The 14018-nt window shown below is 45.5% G+C and overlaps 1 protein-coding gene across 2 annotated transcripts in view; it reads left to right on the top strand.

Annotated features, from left to right (window-relative positions):
- The window catches only part of LOC115105656 (THO complex subunit 2-like), a 75950-nt gene that overhangs the window by 45207 nt on the left and 16725 nt on the right, over window positions 1-14018 (top strand). For both annotated transcript variants that reach the window (XM_029627921.2, XM_029627920.2), the window contains exons 16-26: window positions 2245-2329; window positions 5163-5256; window positions 5412-5492; window positions 6828-6924; window positions 7627-7744; window positions 7872-8051; window positions 10885-11049; window positions 11460-11735; window positions 12791-12932; window positions 13512-13669; window positions 13807-13935. In XM_029627921.2, coding sequence (XP_029483781.1) covers window positions 2245-2329; window positions 5163-5256; window positions 5412-5492; window positions 6828-6924; window positions 7627-7744; window positions 7872-8051; window positions 10885-11049; window positions 11460-11735; window positions 12791-12932; window positions 13512-13669; window positions 13807-13935 — 1525 coding nt within the window. The remainder of the gene's footprint in view (window positions 1-2244; window positions 2330-5162; window positions 5257-5411; window positions 5493-6827; window positions 6925-7626; window positions 7745-7871; window positions 8052-10884; window positions 11050-11459; window positions 11736-12790; window positions 12933-13511; window positions 13670-13806; window positions 13936-14018) is intronic.

Here is a 14018-nt window from a genome sequence, read left to right as displayed (position 1 = left end):
GTTTTGTTTTGTACCCTAAGCCCAACCCCGCCATCCCGGAAGAAAATATGTTTTTTAATGGAAGCAGGCAGCTGGGAATGGAGCAGGCCTCTTACCGCGTTATCAATATTCTGCTGGATCCCACCCGGCAGGAACACTGCACGGCCAGCCATGGTGTGCTCTCCACCCACACATGTTTTGTTAACACTCTGGCAACTGTGACGGTGTTTCCACTGATTGCTTGTGTTTGCGTGTGTAAGGGCCTTGACAAAAGGATACCCTGAGGATGTGTGGTGCTGGTGGTGTCTTTGGAGGGTGCGATGTAACCACACCAGCATGCATCGCTCTGAAGGCGGAAGAGACAGTTTAGTATGTGTGAAGGCTCCCCAACTCGGTGGGTGGGGAGACGAATGGATAAACTGGTGCTGCGGGGCTGAGATCCTGCAGCTCTGGTGCAGTGGAAGGCAGGGAGGGGTGGAGTGGAATTGAACAGCTACTATTCCCTCCACCGGGGGCATTATAGAAGATGGCTCCACAGTTGCACTCGAGTGGACTACCCCCATCCCATGTCAGATTTGAGGCTAGCATTGCAGCACGCCAACCCTGCTGCAAAGGCCTGCTCTCATAGCACCGTGACCCTCTCACCAGCCCCTAGACTCATGTAATATAAACCATTTGTTAAGTTGTTACTACTGAATGATTAAAATGGCCATTAGACATTGATTGTTCATTCAATCCATCCCTTTCCCATCCCTGTATGCATCTTAGTCTCTTGTAGTTAGCTGAAGGATGTCAGTGCCTTCGGTCCAGGGTTTATTAATAATGTAAATGGGACATTGCCTGGACATTACCCGTACGTCTTGATATGGATACAGCTCTGCTGAGTGACATGTCACAACTGCTCTGCGTCACTACAAGGTGGCTAATGCAGACGATAGGAAGTTAATTAATGTGTTGTGCCTGGCACCTGGCCTGCATCATTATGCGTGTGCAGTGTACTGTGCAGAACCACAGTAGGACATGAATGCCTGGTGGTGGTGGTGCTTTTAAACTACTTCTAAATCACCACCCCTCTTCCTCTCTCACGTTTATGTATGTATTGCGATTGGATACTGTTCTGATGGCAATATTGGCAATGTTATTGTTTCGATGTTCCAAACATATTGCCAACCAAATGTCTGCTGCAGAGGGATGAGAGAGCAATGAGAAAAGCCACGAGTTTGATCAGTCAAGGAAACCAAAGTGCTGGAAACAACAGCCTTCTAGTGCAAAAATAATATTGCGATATTGTCAAAACGCTACAATATATTGTCAAATATCCAGATTATGCAACTGTGTTTCTCCCCCTCCCCCCCAGAAGTAGAACATTTATTATTGTGTATTCTGTCGCTATTGACCTTCAGACATGACTCACGGTAAGGGTAATTCCACCGAAATATAGATTTTGCCTGAACTATACCTTTACCAGCTTGGACTACTGCACACACAAAAATACACTTTAGTTTTGTCAACGTGAAGTATAATGTTGTCAATAATACTATGTATGAGTTAACAAGATAAAGGGAAAAGCATAATTTCGATAAATGGATATCAGCATTGTTAGGTTGTTATTTTTCAGAGTAAATAACTCACGGACACTAGAGAAGCTTAACCAAGTTTAATTATTCCCAAAGGGTTGTTAGTTGTAATTCAGACAAAAAAATCACAAGTGTATGTATGTATGTATGTATGTGTGTGTGTGTGTGTGTATATATATATCCCACGTTGGACACTCCTCCTTCTCTCCAATCCTTACATCTTATGGTTTGACAGGAAGAGGGTAACAGGATAATATAACCATTATTTCTCCCTTCATGGGATCTGACGTGACCTCCTGACCTCAACCCCTCCTTCTCCTAATTCACAGATGTCCTCTCGTATCACCTGTCGCACTCCTGTGATTCTCTCCCGTCCACCCATCACATTCCACAGCCACTCTGTCTTTCTACAGATCTCTCCTTTTATATACTATGCGTCTGATCTATCATGTCTTTAATATCTCAATGTTCAAAGTTTAGCCAGAATCCAACAGCATGAAGCAACCAAACATTGAACACAAGTTCATTATTCGTTGCAAATTCTTCTACTAAATCATCTTCTTCAATCTAGGCCTAACCATCAAATCAGTCCCACAGCATTGACAGGGGTACATGTATTGGCTGCAAGATGCTTCAATAGATTTAATAAATTGCTCTCTTTTCTCTCTCTTTCTTTGCTTTTTTCCAGGCGATTAACCAAAGAGAATGTGAAACCATCTGGGCGCCAGATAGGCAAGCTGAGCCATAGCAACCCCACCATCCTCTTTGACTATGTATGTATTCTCAAGGATTTTATAATATTTTATTCACCTACTGTACAGTTGAAAGTGGTGTTTTGAGACTTACACTAATATTATCCTTATTTTGAGTGATCTCCCTCCTACTTTAACTGAGTATTTAATCTTGACAGTGAAAGGGCTCCGTGTCCTCTACTATCTTCATGGGGCAGTGAGATCTTATTTTAAGGCCACTATCTTTATAATCTGCCTTTAACGATAGGCTACTGCTGAAAAATGGGGGCTGAATGTAAATTGGATTCACTGCGACTGCTTACATTCTCTTTACCCTCACACCCCAATGAACATTTTATCATTGTCATAGATTTATGTATTTCTATAATTGTTTCATTCACTTTTCTTGTTCACCTGTACTGTCGGAGCCTAAGAATTTCACTGTACCCAGCAATTACATCTGTGTGCATGTGACTAATGAACTCACCTACTCCACATCACAGCCTGTCTTGTCTTGCTAGAACACCCCCATCCACTCCCTCTCCTGTCCATCTCCACATCTACCCCTCCCCTAAATATCTCACGTCTCAAAAAATGACTAGCAGAATGTCGGCCAAACGGAAAGAGGAGTGGGGAGGTAGTGGGGTTGTGTTTCGTGGTGCCTCAGCAGCAGGACCTTAATGGAATGAAAAAGCTGTGCTGCTCCTCTCCTTTTTTAAAGCCTCCATCTCTTAATCTCTCAGCCTGCAGTCTGACTGAATGGCCTCTTCTCTGAGTGAATGAGGAGAGTCGGACCTCCCTTGAGACTCAACTCATCCTCCACCTTACTTGGCCTCAGCCCCCCCTCTCTTACCTTCCTCCCCCACCTCAACCCCTGTCCATCTGTCTTCACAAATAATATCAAGGTCATGGGAAGAGACCACTCCATTATTTATTCTAACACTGGGTCTTTTAAAGCCTCTGTGCACTCAGTATGTGGACACCCCTTCAAACTTGTGGATTTGACTATTTCAGCCACACCTATTGCTGACAGGTGTATAAAATTGAGCACACAGCCATGTATTCTCCATAGACAAACATTGGCAGTAGAATGGCCTTACTGAAGAGCTTAGTGACTTTCAATGTAGCACCGTCATAGTCAGTTCATCAAATTTCTTCCCTGTTCGAGCTGCCCCTGTCAACTGTAAGTGCTGTTATTGTTAATTGGAAACGTCTAGGAGCAACAACGGCACAGCCGAGAAGTGGTAGGCCACACAAGCTCACAGAACGGGACCGCCAAGTGCTGAAGTGTATAGCGCATAAAAATTCTGTCCTCTGTTGCAACACTCACTACCAAGTTCCAAACTACCTCTGGAAGCAACGTCAGCACAAGAACTGTTCGTCGGGAGATAACTGAAATGGGTTTCCATGGCTGAGCAGCCGCACACAAGCCTAAGGTCAAAATGCGCAATGCCAAGTGTCGGCTGGGGTGGTTTAAAGCTGGCCGCCATTGGACTCTGGAGCAGTGGAAACGTTCTCTGGAGTGACGAATCACGCTTCACCATCTGGCTGTCTGACGGACTAATCTGGGTTTGGTGGATGCAAGGAGAACGCTACCTGTCCGAATGAATTGTGCCAACTGTAAAGTTTGGTGGAAGAGGAATAATGGTCTGGGGCTGTTTTTCATGGTTCTGCCTCGGCCACTTAGTTCCGAAAAGGAATCTTAATGTTACAGCGTACAATGACATTCTGTACTTCCAATTTGGGAAGACCCTTTCCTGTTTCAGCACGATAATGCCCTTGTGCACAAGGCGAAGTCCATAGAGAAATGGTTTGTCGAGATCGGTGTAGAAGAACTTTGACTGGCCTGGACAGAGCCTTGACCTCAACCCCATTGAACACCTTTGGGATGAATTGGAACGCTGACTGCGAGCCAGGCCTAATCGCTCAACATCAGTGCCTGACCTCACTAATGCTCTTGTGGCTGAATGGAAGCAAGTCCCCGCAGCAATGTTCCAACATCTAGTGGAAAGCCTTCCCAGAAGAATGGAGGATGTTATAGCGGCAAAGGGAGGACCAACTCCATATTAATGACCATGATTTTGGAATGAGATGTTTGACAAGCAGGTGTCCACATACCTTTGTGGAGGAACAGGAGAGTCTGATGGCATCCTGTCACAGTGGGAGTGTAGGGATGTAGTGTAACCGATAATAAGGTGGCTTTAACAGGAGAGAGGATAATAAAGTTTAAGTGACCTGCAAAGGACACTGCAGAGCAATAGCCTTGTTTTCTCAGACCATTTAGAATGTTATTCTAGAATCTGACTCTAATGATCCATCTACACAGTCTACAAAATATTAGGAACACCTGCTCTTTCAATGACAGACTGACCAGGTGAACGCTATGATCAGTGTAGATGAAGTGGAGGAGACGGGTTAAATAAATATTAAGTATTGAGACATGGATTGTGTGTGTGTGCCTTTCAGAGGGTGAATGGGCAAGACAAAATATTTAAGTGCCTTTTAAACTGGGTATAGTATTAGGTGCCAGGCGCACCGGTTTGGGTGTCAAGAACTGCTTAACAGTTTCCCTTGTGTATAAACAATGGTGCGCCACCCAAAAGACATCCGGACAACTGTGGGAAGTATTAGTCCACATGGGCCAGCATCCCTGTGAAACACTTTTGACAGCTTGTAGTTTCCATGCCTTGGGGAATTGAGGCTGTTCTGAGGGCAGAAGGTGGTGCAACTCAATATTAGGAAGTTGTTCTAAATGTTTTACACACTCCGTAGGTATATAACAGCTGGGTGGGTGTTTTTTAGATATCCTCTTTAATCATCATCGTTGTGGCCTGTTGTCCCTGTATTGTATTAACCAGGTATTTTTGTCCCTCAGATCCTGTCTCAGATCCAGTGGTATGACAACCTCATCGGTCCAGTGGTAGACTCCCTTAAATACCTCACCTCACTCAACTATGACGTCATGGCTTGTATCCTTAATCGGACATTTTGTGACTTGCCGTTTTTGCCCATTTTATTTATACACTTCCAGAACTATGTTTAATCATGTATTTGAAACGTTATAGTCCAGCTAATGTTGGCAGAATGTATTAAGACGTGTTGTACCTCAACTCGTTGCCTGTAGATTGCATAATTGAAGCGCTGGCAAATCCAGAGAAGGAGAAGATGAAGCATGACGACACTACGATCTCCTCCTGGCTTCAGAGTGAGTTCACTAACTGAATCCTACAGACAAAGAACCATATGTGTGTGTTTAATTATTATTATTTTTTTATATAAACTTCATGAATCATTGTAAAAGAGGTATAATACAAAACAATTGCTAAATAATTGAGAGAAGTGTGATTTCTTTATCTTTAAAGTAATGACACTCTTAATGACGTATACACATTCCCCCCAAAATTATATATTTGACTATCAAAAATGTTCTAAATGCACATAGTGCCCTTGGAAAGTATTCAGACCCCTAAAGTTTTTCCACATTTTGTTACGCTACAGCCTTATTCTAAAATGGATAAAATGCATTCTCAGCAATCTACACACAATACCCCATAATGATAAATAAAAAATAGGTTTTTAGACATTTTTGCACATTTATTAAAAACAAGAAACAGACCTTATTTACGTACATTTTCAGGCGCTTTGCTATGAGACTTGAAATTGAGCTCAGGTGCATCCTGTTTCCATTGATCATCCTTGAGATATTTCTACAACTTGATTGGAGCCCACCTGTGGTAAATTCACTTGATTGGACATGATTTGGAAATGCACACACCTGTCTATGTAAGGTGTGGGACCTTACATAGACAGTTGACAGTGCATGTCAGCAAAAACCAAGCCATGAGGTCGAAGGAATTGTCCGTAGAGCTCCGAAACAGGACTGTGTCGAGGCACAGATCTGCGGAAGGGTACCAAAACATTTCTGCAGTGTTGAAGATCCCCAAGAACAAAGTGGCCTCCACCATTCTTACGTTGTTTGGAACCACCAAGACTTCCTAGGGCCAAACTAAGCAATCGGGGGAGAAGGGCCTTAGTCAGGGTGACCACTTTCCAGAGCTCCAGAGTTCCTTTGTGGCGATGAGAGAACCTTCCAGAAGGACAACCATCTCTGCAGCACTCCACTCAGCAGTCAAAGGCACATGACAGCCAGCTTGGAGTTTGCCCAAAGGTACCTTAAGGACTCTCAGGCCATGAGAAACAAGATTCTATGGTCTGATGAAACCAACTCTGACCTGAATGCCAAGCGTCACGTCTGGAGGAAACCTGGCACCATCTCTACGGTGAAGCATGGTGGTAGCAGCATCCAATTAGAACACAGATTTTTTGTATTCTGTTACAATTTATTTTGCTACAGTGTACCATACTAAACACGACCCTGATGTCACGAATCTGCTTTATTATCGAAGGGGCATTTGGGTGTACTTTTGTTCCATGTAGTTACAGCCCAGTGCAACTCTACTTTAGTTGACTGTATTTTATGCAACATATGCATGTCTGCTTGACAACTGATTGACTGCTGACCTTTTTCTCCTATCTCCAGGCCTGGCCAGTCTGTGTGGAGCGGTATTCAGGAAATACCCAATTGAGTTAGCTGGCCTCCTCCAGTATGTGACCAATACGCTGAAAGCAGGGAAGAGGTAACTATAACTTCTGAGCTGGCAGACGGGCGCCTCATTGACTTGCTGGCTCTGATGTGATTCATAGTGATGGAGTCTGTCGCTCATAGTCAATCAACTGGGTCCCCTGTCTCTGTCTGGCCTCTCCTGAATCAGAACAGGGACTGACGTACAGTCTGTTCCGCCTGTAGCAATACAAGGCCAGGGCTGGGAGGGGGAGAGGGGTCTTGGCCGTTGTTGTGCCACCCTTCAGGGCCCTGGACTGGGAAAAGCTGCTAAGTAATGTTGTGTTGATGAGGAGGCTGCAGACTGTGTGGGGTTTTGGGCTTCCATAGAGGAGGAGGGAAGGATAATTGTATCAGCACTGGTCTCCCTGTGATGCCTGGAGTCAGCAGGTAGTAAATCACACTGGGCTCCATGGCCACTCTCTCTCATCTCTCTCTTTCTCTCTCTCCCATCAGTTGAAATCAGTCCTTTCCAGGGCCAGGGATGCAGGGGAAGTAAATAGAGGTGGCACTCTGCCACAACGCCCTATGAAACGGCATGCTGAATTATGTTATTATTAGTGCCCTGTCCTTAGCTACTCCCACGGTTGTTTTTGCCCCCAACCTTGTTTTCTTTTTCTTTTTTACACATGTTTATTTTTGTGTATGTGCACATATTATTTATGTCTGCATTCACAAATATGTATAGACTGTGATTGTTGTGTTCCCCCCACTGCAGTTTTGACCTGTTGATTCTGAAAGAGGTGGTGCAGAAGATGGCCGGGATCGAGATCACTGACGAGATGACATCAGAGCAGATGGAAGCTATGACTGGAGGGGAGCAGCTCAAAGCAGAGGTACAGGACCCTCTTTGGTCTGACTTGAAACTGTACACCATGACCAGCTCAAAGCAGAGGCACATTGCATTAGTCGGCTATTCCTCAGCATGACTTGAAACAATGCAGTTATATTTTCTGTCCCCAGGGTGGTTACTTTGGTCAGATCCGTAACACTAAGAAGTCGTCCCAGCGTCTAAAGGATGCCCTGTTGGACCATGATCTGGCCCTGCCCCTCTGTCTCCTCATGGCCCAGCAACGCAACGGAGTGGTCTTTCTGGAGGGGGGTGAGAAACACCTCAAACTGGTGGGCAAGCTGTACGACCAGGTACTTACTGACCCCCTTTACAGCTTTACTTACACTAGTTTTACACCTTGGAGAGTTCTCCTGTTTAGAGTTCATTAAATAGTCAATCTGTCATTGCTTTTCCTCTGCTTAAAATAGCATATTGATAAGCACAGAGGGTAACTAGAAGTCATGTCGATAAGCTACATCAGGGGAATGCAGATGAAGGGAATTCTCCCCTTTTTCATTTCTTAAATATTACACAGCTGACAATTATGTTTGGTTCAATTCCCCCATGTTGCCTGTATAAGCTGTGAGCTTTCCTCAGCGATAATCCCCCCAAAATTGCCTCTGTTTGCAGTATTGGGCCACATTGATGGATAGTTTGAATAAACCAGGTTGTGTCTTTAAACAAATGACAAACTGTGGGACTAATAGCACACAAACATGGCTGTGCAATAAGGGAGAATGAACTGGCTGTGTCCAAAATAGATGGCTGTGTCCTATTTCCTATATCGAGCAGACAGGAGACCGCTCCAGCCATTACCACGAGCCCGTTCTCCCCAATTAAGCTGCCACCAACCTTCTGTGATAGAAAACTACTTTTGACCTGGGGTTTGAACCGGTTCAGGGAACAGAGCATAAAACAACATTTTTCGAGGAACGTAAGTGATCAATACTGTTCCGGAACAGAACCGTTGTTTTCAAAGCATATGCAAAGCCCTCACTCAGTAACTCAAAGTTATTTCGGTGTCTGTCTGCCAGTTGAAAGTCTTTGCCAGTGTGCATGTCTGCAACCTGCCCCTCCCCTCTGAACCTTAGGCTACTGTAGCCTACTGACGTTACAAGCATGATTCAGAAATTAGGGAGAGATTTTTCATTTGAGAAGAATCTCTTAACTTTTTCAATGCTAGTTACAGATACTATAGTTATCACGTTTCACGTTGGCTCTATGAACTACAAAATGTCAAGACGTGTTTTTAATTCTGGTGCCGCTCTGCACACACAAGATTGTCAAGCTATCTCTGGTCCAAGTTCCTCCATAAAACCCGTTCCTCCGTAGGTATAATTCTGTGGGCCTAATTCATATAATGCATGTCCTAACAATGCCAGGTACTTCAAACCAAACCTCCTCCACCCACTCTCCTGACCCGGGAATTGTCAGTTGCATCTCGTGCCCTACATTAGTCTGTCCATCGCACATGTAAACAACTATAGCTTAGGCAGCCAATAGCGCCCATGCACGGATGCCTAGGCTAAAACGACTACAGCTTAGGCAGCCAATAGCGCCCATGCACGGATGCCTAGGCTAAAACGACTACAGCTTAGGCAGCCAATAGCGCCCATGCACGGATGTCTAGGCTAAAACGACTACAGCTTAGGCAGCCAATAGCGCCCATGCACGGATGCCTAGGCTAAAACGACTACAGCTTAGGCAGCCAATAGCGCCCATGCACGGATGCCTAGGCTAAAACGACTACAGCTTAGGCAGCCAATAGCGCCCATGCACGGATGCCTAGGCTAAAACGACTACAGCTTAGGCAGCCAATAGCGCCCATGCACGGATGCCTAGGCTAAAACGACTACAGCTTAGGCAGCCAATAGCGCCCATGCACGGATGCCTAGGCTAAAACGACTACAGCTTAGGCAGCCAATAGCGCCCATGCACGGGTGTCTAGGCTAAAACGACTACAGCTTAGGCAGCCAATAGCGCCCATGCACGGATGTCTAGGCTAAAACGACTACAGCTTAGGCAGCCAATAGCGCCAATGCACGGATGTCTAGGCTAAAACGACTACAGCTTAGGCAGCCAATAGCGCCCATGCACGGATGCCTAGGCTAAAACGACTACAGCTTAGGCAGCCAATAGCGCCCATGCACGGATGTCTAGGCTAAAACGACTACAGCTTAGGCAGCCAATGGCGCCCATGCACGGATGTCTAGGCTAAAACGACTACAGCTTAGGCAGCCAATGGCGCCCATGCACGGATGTCTAGGCTAAAACGACTACAGCTTAGGCAGCCAATGGCGCCCATGCACGGATGTCTAGGCTAAAACGACTACAGCTTAGGCAGCCAATGGCGCCCATGCACGGATGTCTAGGCTAAAACGACTACAGCTTAGGCAGCCAATAGCGCCCATGCACGGATGCCTAGGCTAAAACGACTACAGCTTAGGCAGCCAATAGCGCCCATGCACGGATGTCTAGGCTAAAACGACTACAGCTTAGGCAGCCAATAGCGCCCATGCACGGATGTCTATGCTAAAACGACCACAGCTTAGGCAGCCAATAGCGCCCATGCACGGATGTCTAGGCTAAAACGACTACAGCTTAGGCAGCCAATAGCGCCCATGCACGGATGTCTAGGCTAAAACGACTACAGCTTAGGCAGCCAATAGCGCCCATGCACGGATGTCTAGGCTAAAACGACTACAGCTTAGGCAGCCAATAGCGCCCATGCACGGATGTCTAGGCTAAAACGACTACAGCTTAGGCAGCCAATAGCGCCCATGCACGGATGTCTAGGCTAAAAGGACTACAGCTTGCCCGCTCCATAGCAAGGTGCTCTATCTGCAGTGATTGGTGAAGTAACTTAATGTCAAGCTAAGGTAACAAAACTTCTGATTTCAGAGGATTAAAAAGGAACGAAAAGGAATGATATAAACCAGTACTTTTTTTTGGTACGAACGGTTCAGAACATAATTTAGCAAGTCGGAACAGTGGAATGGAATGAAAAAAACTATGATTCTGTTCAGAATGATACTATTGGAAAAGTATTTCGATTACATCCCATGCTTTTGTCCAGAGGCCATAAGTAGTGCACTAAATAAGGATTAGGGTGCCATTCTCTGACTCCCTGTTCCTTGGCCACAGTGTCACGACACCCTGGTGCAGTTTGGTGGCTTCCTGGCCTCCAACCTGAGTACTGAGGACTACATCAAGCGTGTTCCCTCCATTGACATCCTCTGTAACCAGTTCCACACGCCCCACGATGCTGCCTTCTTCCTCTCACGCCCCATGTATGGACATCAGATCCTGGTGAGTAGTCTCTCCTTCCCTCTGGCACTTCACCATTAGTCTGTACAGTATGACAATTAGATACAGTGAGTATAAATGATCTACAAATAAGACTAACTTTGAATTGATGTGCACAGTAATGCTTTGAGAACACTGGCCACGTAGAATCCTGAAAAAATGTTTCAGTTAGAGAGAGTGCTGTGTAACCTCATTTACGGTCCCCCTGGCCGGACTTGAAACATCCCGAGTTCCCCCTCTGCTGCCGTCACATGGCATGGTTGCGCCATGTGAACAATCACAGCTGACACGCATGCATCATGAGGAAATGGACTCGGTCCGGTTGTGTGTCTGGAACATACTGTATATCAATCCGTTTGTGAATCTTACCATGTAAAGGAGACAGTAACTGAGTGTCCCCCTCCTCTCCCCAGTCTAAGTATGATGAGCTGAAGAAAGCTGAGAAGAGCAACCGGCAGCAGCAGAAGGTCCATAAGTACGTGGCTGCGTGCGAGCTGGTGATGTCGCCGGTGCACGAGGCCGTGGTGTCCCTGCACCCACCCCGTGTCTGGGACGACCTCCGACCCCAGTTCTATGCCACCTTCTGGTCGCTGACCATGTACGACCTGGCCGTGCCACACAACGCCTACGACCGCGAGGTGAAGAAGCTCCAGCTCCAGGTGCAGGTCATCGAGGAGAACCCTGATGTGGTGAGTCACATCGTCATGGTTGTGTTCATTAGAGCGCACAACGGACACCGCATTCAAACCAAAATGAACTTTTATTATTAGTCCAGACCCAGTTCCCCTGTGTCCGTCTGTTTGTTTTCTTATGTTGCCGAATACTCTAAACACGACTCGGGCATCTAGCAGACCCCTTGATGACAACACTTGTATTATTATTATTTTTTAATTATTTTTTAGCAGTGGTTGAAAAAGTACCCGATTTGTCATACTTGAGTAAGAGTAAAGATGCTTAAGTCATTTTCTATTAAGGTAAAAGTGAGTCACCCAGTAAAATACTACTTGTGTAAAAGTATAAAAGGATTTGTTTTTAAATGTCTTAAGTAAAAGTATAAATGATTTCAAATGTCTTATTAAGCAAACCACAGCGCAATTTGTTTTATTTTATTCACGTATAGCCAGGGGCACACTCCAACACTCAGACATCATTTACAAATGAGGCATTTGTGTTTAATGAGTCCGCCAGATCAGAGGCAGTAGGGATGGGTCATGAATTGGGTCATATTTCCTGTACTGCTAAGCATTCAAAAAGTAATGTAACTACTACTTTTGGGTAACGGGAAAATGTACAGAATAAAAAGTAAATTTTCTTTAGGAATGTAGTGAAGTAAAAGTTGTCAAATATAAGTAGTGAAGTACAGATAACAGAAAAAAACGACATAAGTAGTACTTTACTCCACTGCATTTGAATCATTTAGCAGACTCTTATCCAGAGAGACAATTAGTGCATTCATCTGAAGATGGGTGAGGCAAGTACATTTTCCATCAAAGTAGTTATCAGTGAAGTCAGTGCTAGTAGGAAAATACTTTTCTCATCTTCCAGTTCATCTAAATGCCTCCAAACACAGTTGTACACTTCAATGTGGCGTAACTCCAATTATCACTTGACTTGCAGTGTAATGGTAAGAGTACTGTAATTGTATTGTGCTTGACCTCGAAGTTGTTATTAGTGTTTTCTCTCTGCATGTGTTCACCCTGTCTAAACAGCAGCCTGCTTGTCTGTCTATGGTGTCCGTCTGTAGCCAATGAACAAGAAGAAAAAGGAGAAGGAGCGCTGCACGGCCCTACAGGAGAAGTTGCAGGAGGAGGAGAAGAAGCAGCTGGAGCACGTCCAGAGGGTCCTGCACCGCCTCAAACTGGAGAAGGACAACTGGCTCCTCGCTAGTAAGATAACATCGCGCTCACACTATTTTTCTCCTTCTCCCTCTCCCCCCCCCCGCCTCTCTGTCGCTCTCAAAAAGACAAACACACACACACACTGCTGACTGCCCCTCACAACACTAATCCCAGCAGACCCTCCCGTACCCAGCTGCCTGTTCCCATTGGGGGACAATACTCTATTGGGACAGTAACACCACAGTCAAGCCCCCTCAGCTCCCATGAGGCTACTGAAAACCAGCCTCGCCTTGTTTGTTTTATCCCAGTTAACAGGCATGACAAGTTGTTTGCTGTAATGGCGCCGTAGTCTGTTTTAGAGGATCTGGGCTAATGGCAGATGTCAACTCTCCCATTTCATTAAAGCACACATCAGTCATATGAACAATTTCACTGTACAGCTCTATACAACCTACACTAATGACATTTTAAGAGTGGGTTTAACCTCAAATCTTGTTTGAAGAATTACCTCTGAGTCACTCTAAAGATGAGTCATGCAAGTTAGTTGACGGTAAGTCTTAATTCACTGTTCTCACATCCTTTTTTAAAAATCAATCCCTTCCCTCACACCTTTTTTTCCCCTCTCAGAATCCACCAAGAATGAGACCATCACTAAGTTCCTGCAGCTGTGTCTGTTCCCTCGCTGTATCTTCTCTGCCATCGACGCTGTGTACTGCGCCCGCTTTGTGGAGCTGGTGCACCAGCAGAAGACACCCAACTTCTGCACCCTGCTCTGCTATGACCGGGTGAGACTTCTCCCTTTCTCTCTGTCTTTCTTGCTTTCTCCTTTCTGCCCTCTACTATCTCTGGTTGTCACATGTCATTATACCATGGGATTTTCATCACTTAGTGACTCCGCCCTGACCTCCTAACTGTGTTGCAGGTGTTCTCTGACATCATCTACACGGTGGCCAGCTGCACGGAGAACGAGTCGCGACGCTACGGCCGCTTCTTGTGCTGCATGTTGGAGACGGTGACCCGTTGGCACAGTGACCGAGCTGTCTACGAGAAGGTAAGGATTCCACCTCTATCTCACACACTACATCCTCTCAGATCAACAAATGTGTCGGGCAAGGAGTTGATTTGAGGTTGGCC

Source organism: Oncorhynchus nerka, linkage group LG22 (genome assembly GCF_034236695.1).
Source record: "Oncorhynchus nerka isolate Pitt River linkage group LG22, Oner_Uvic_2.0, whole genome shotgun sequence".
NCBI lineage: Eukaryota > Metazoa > Chordata > Actinopteri > Salmoniformes > Salmonidae > Oncorhynchus > Oncorhynchus nerka.
The sequence above is the reverse complement of the archived record's forward strand: the minus strand, read 5'-3'. Positions and strand labels throughout refer to the sequence as shown.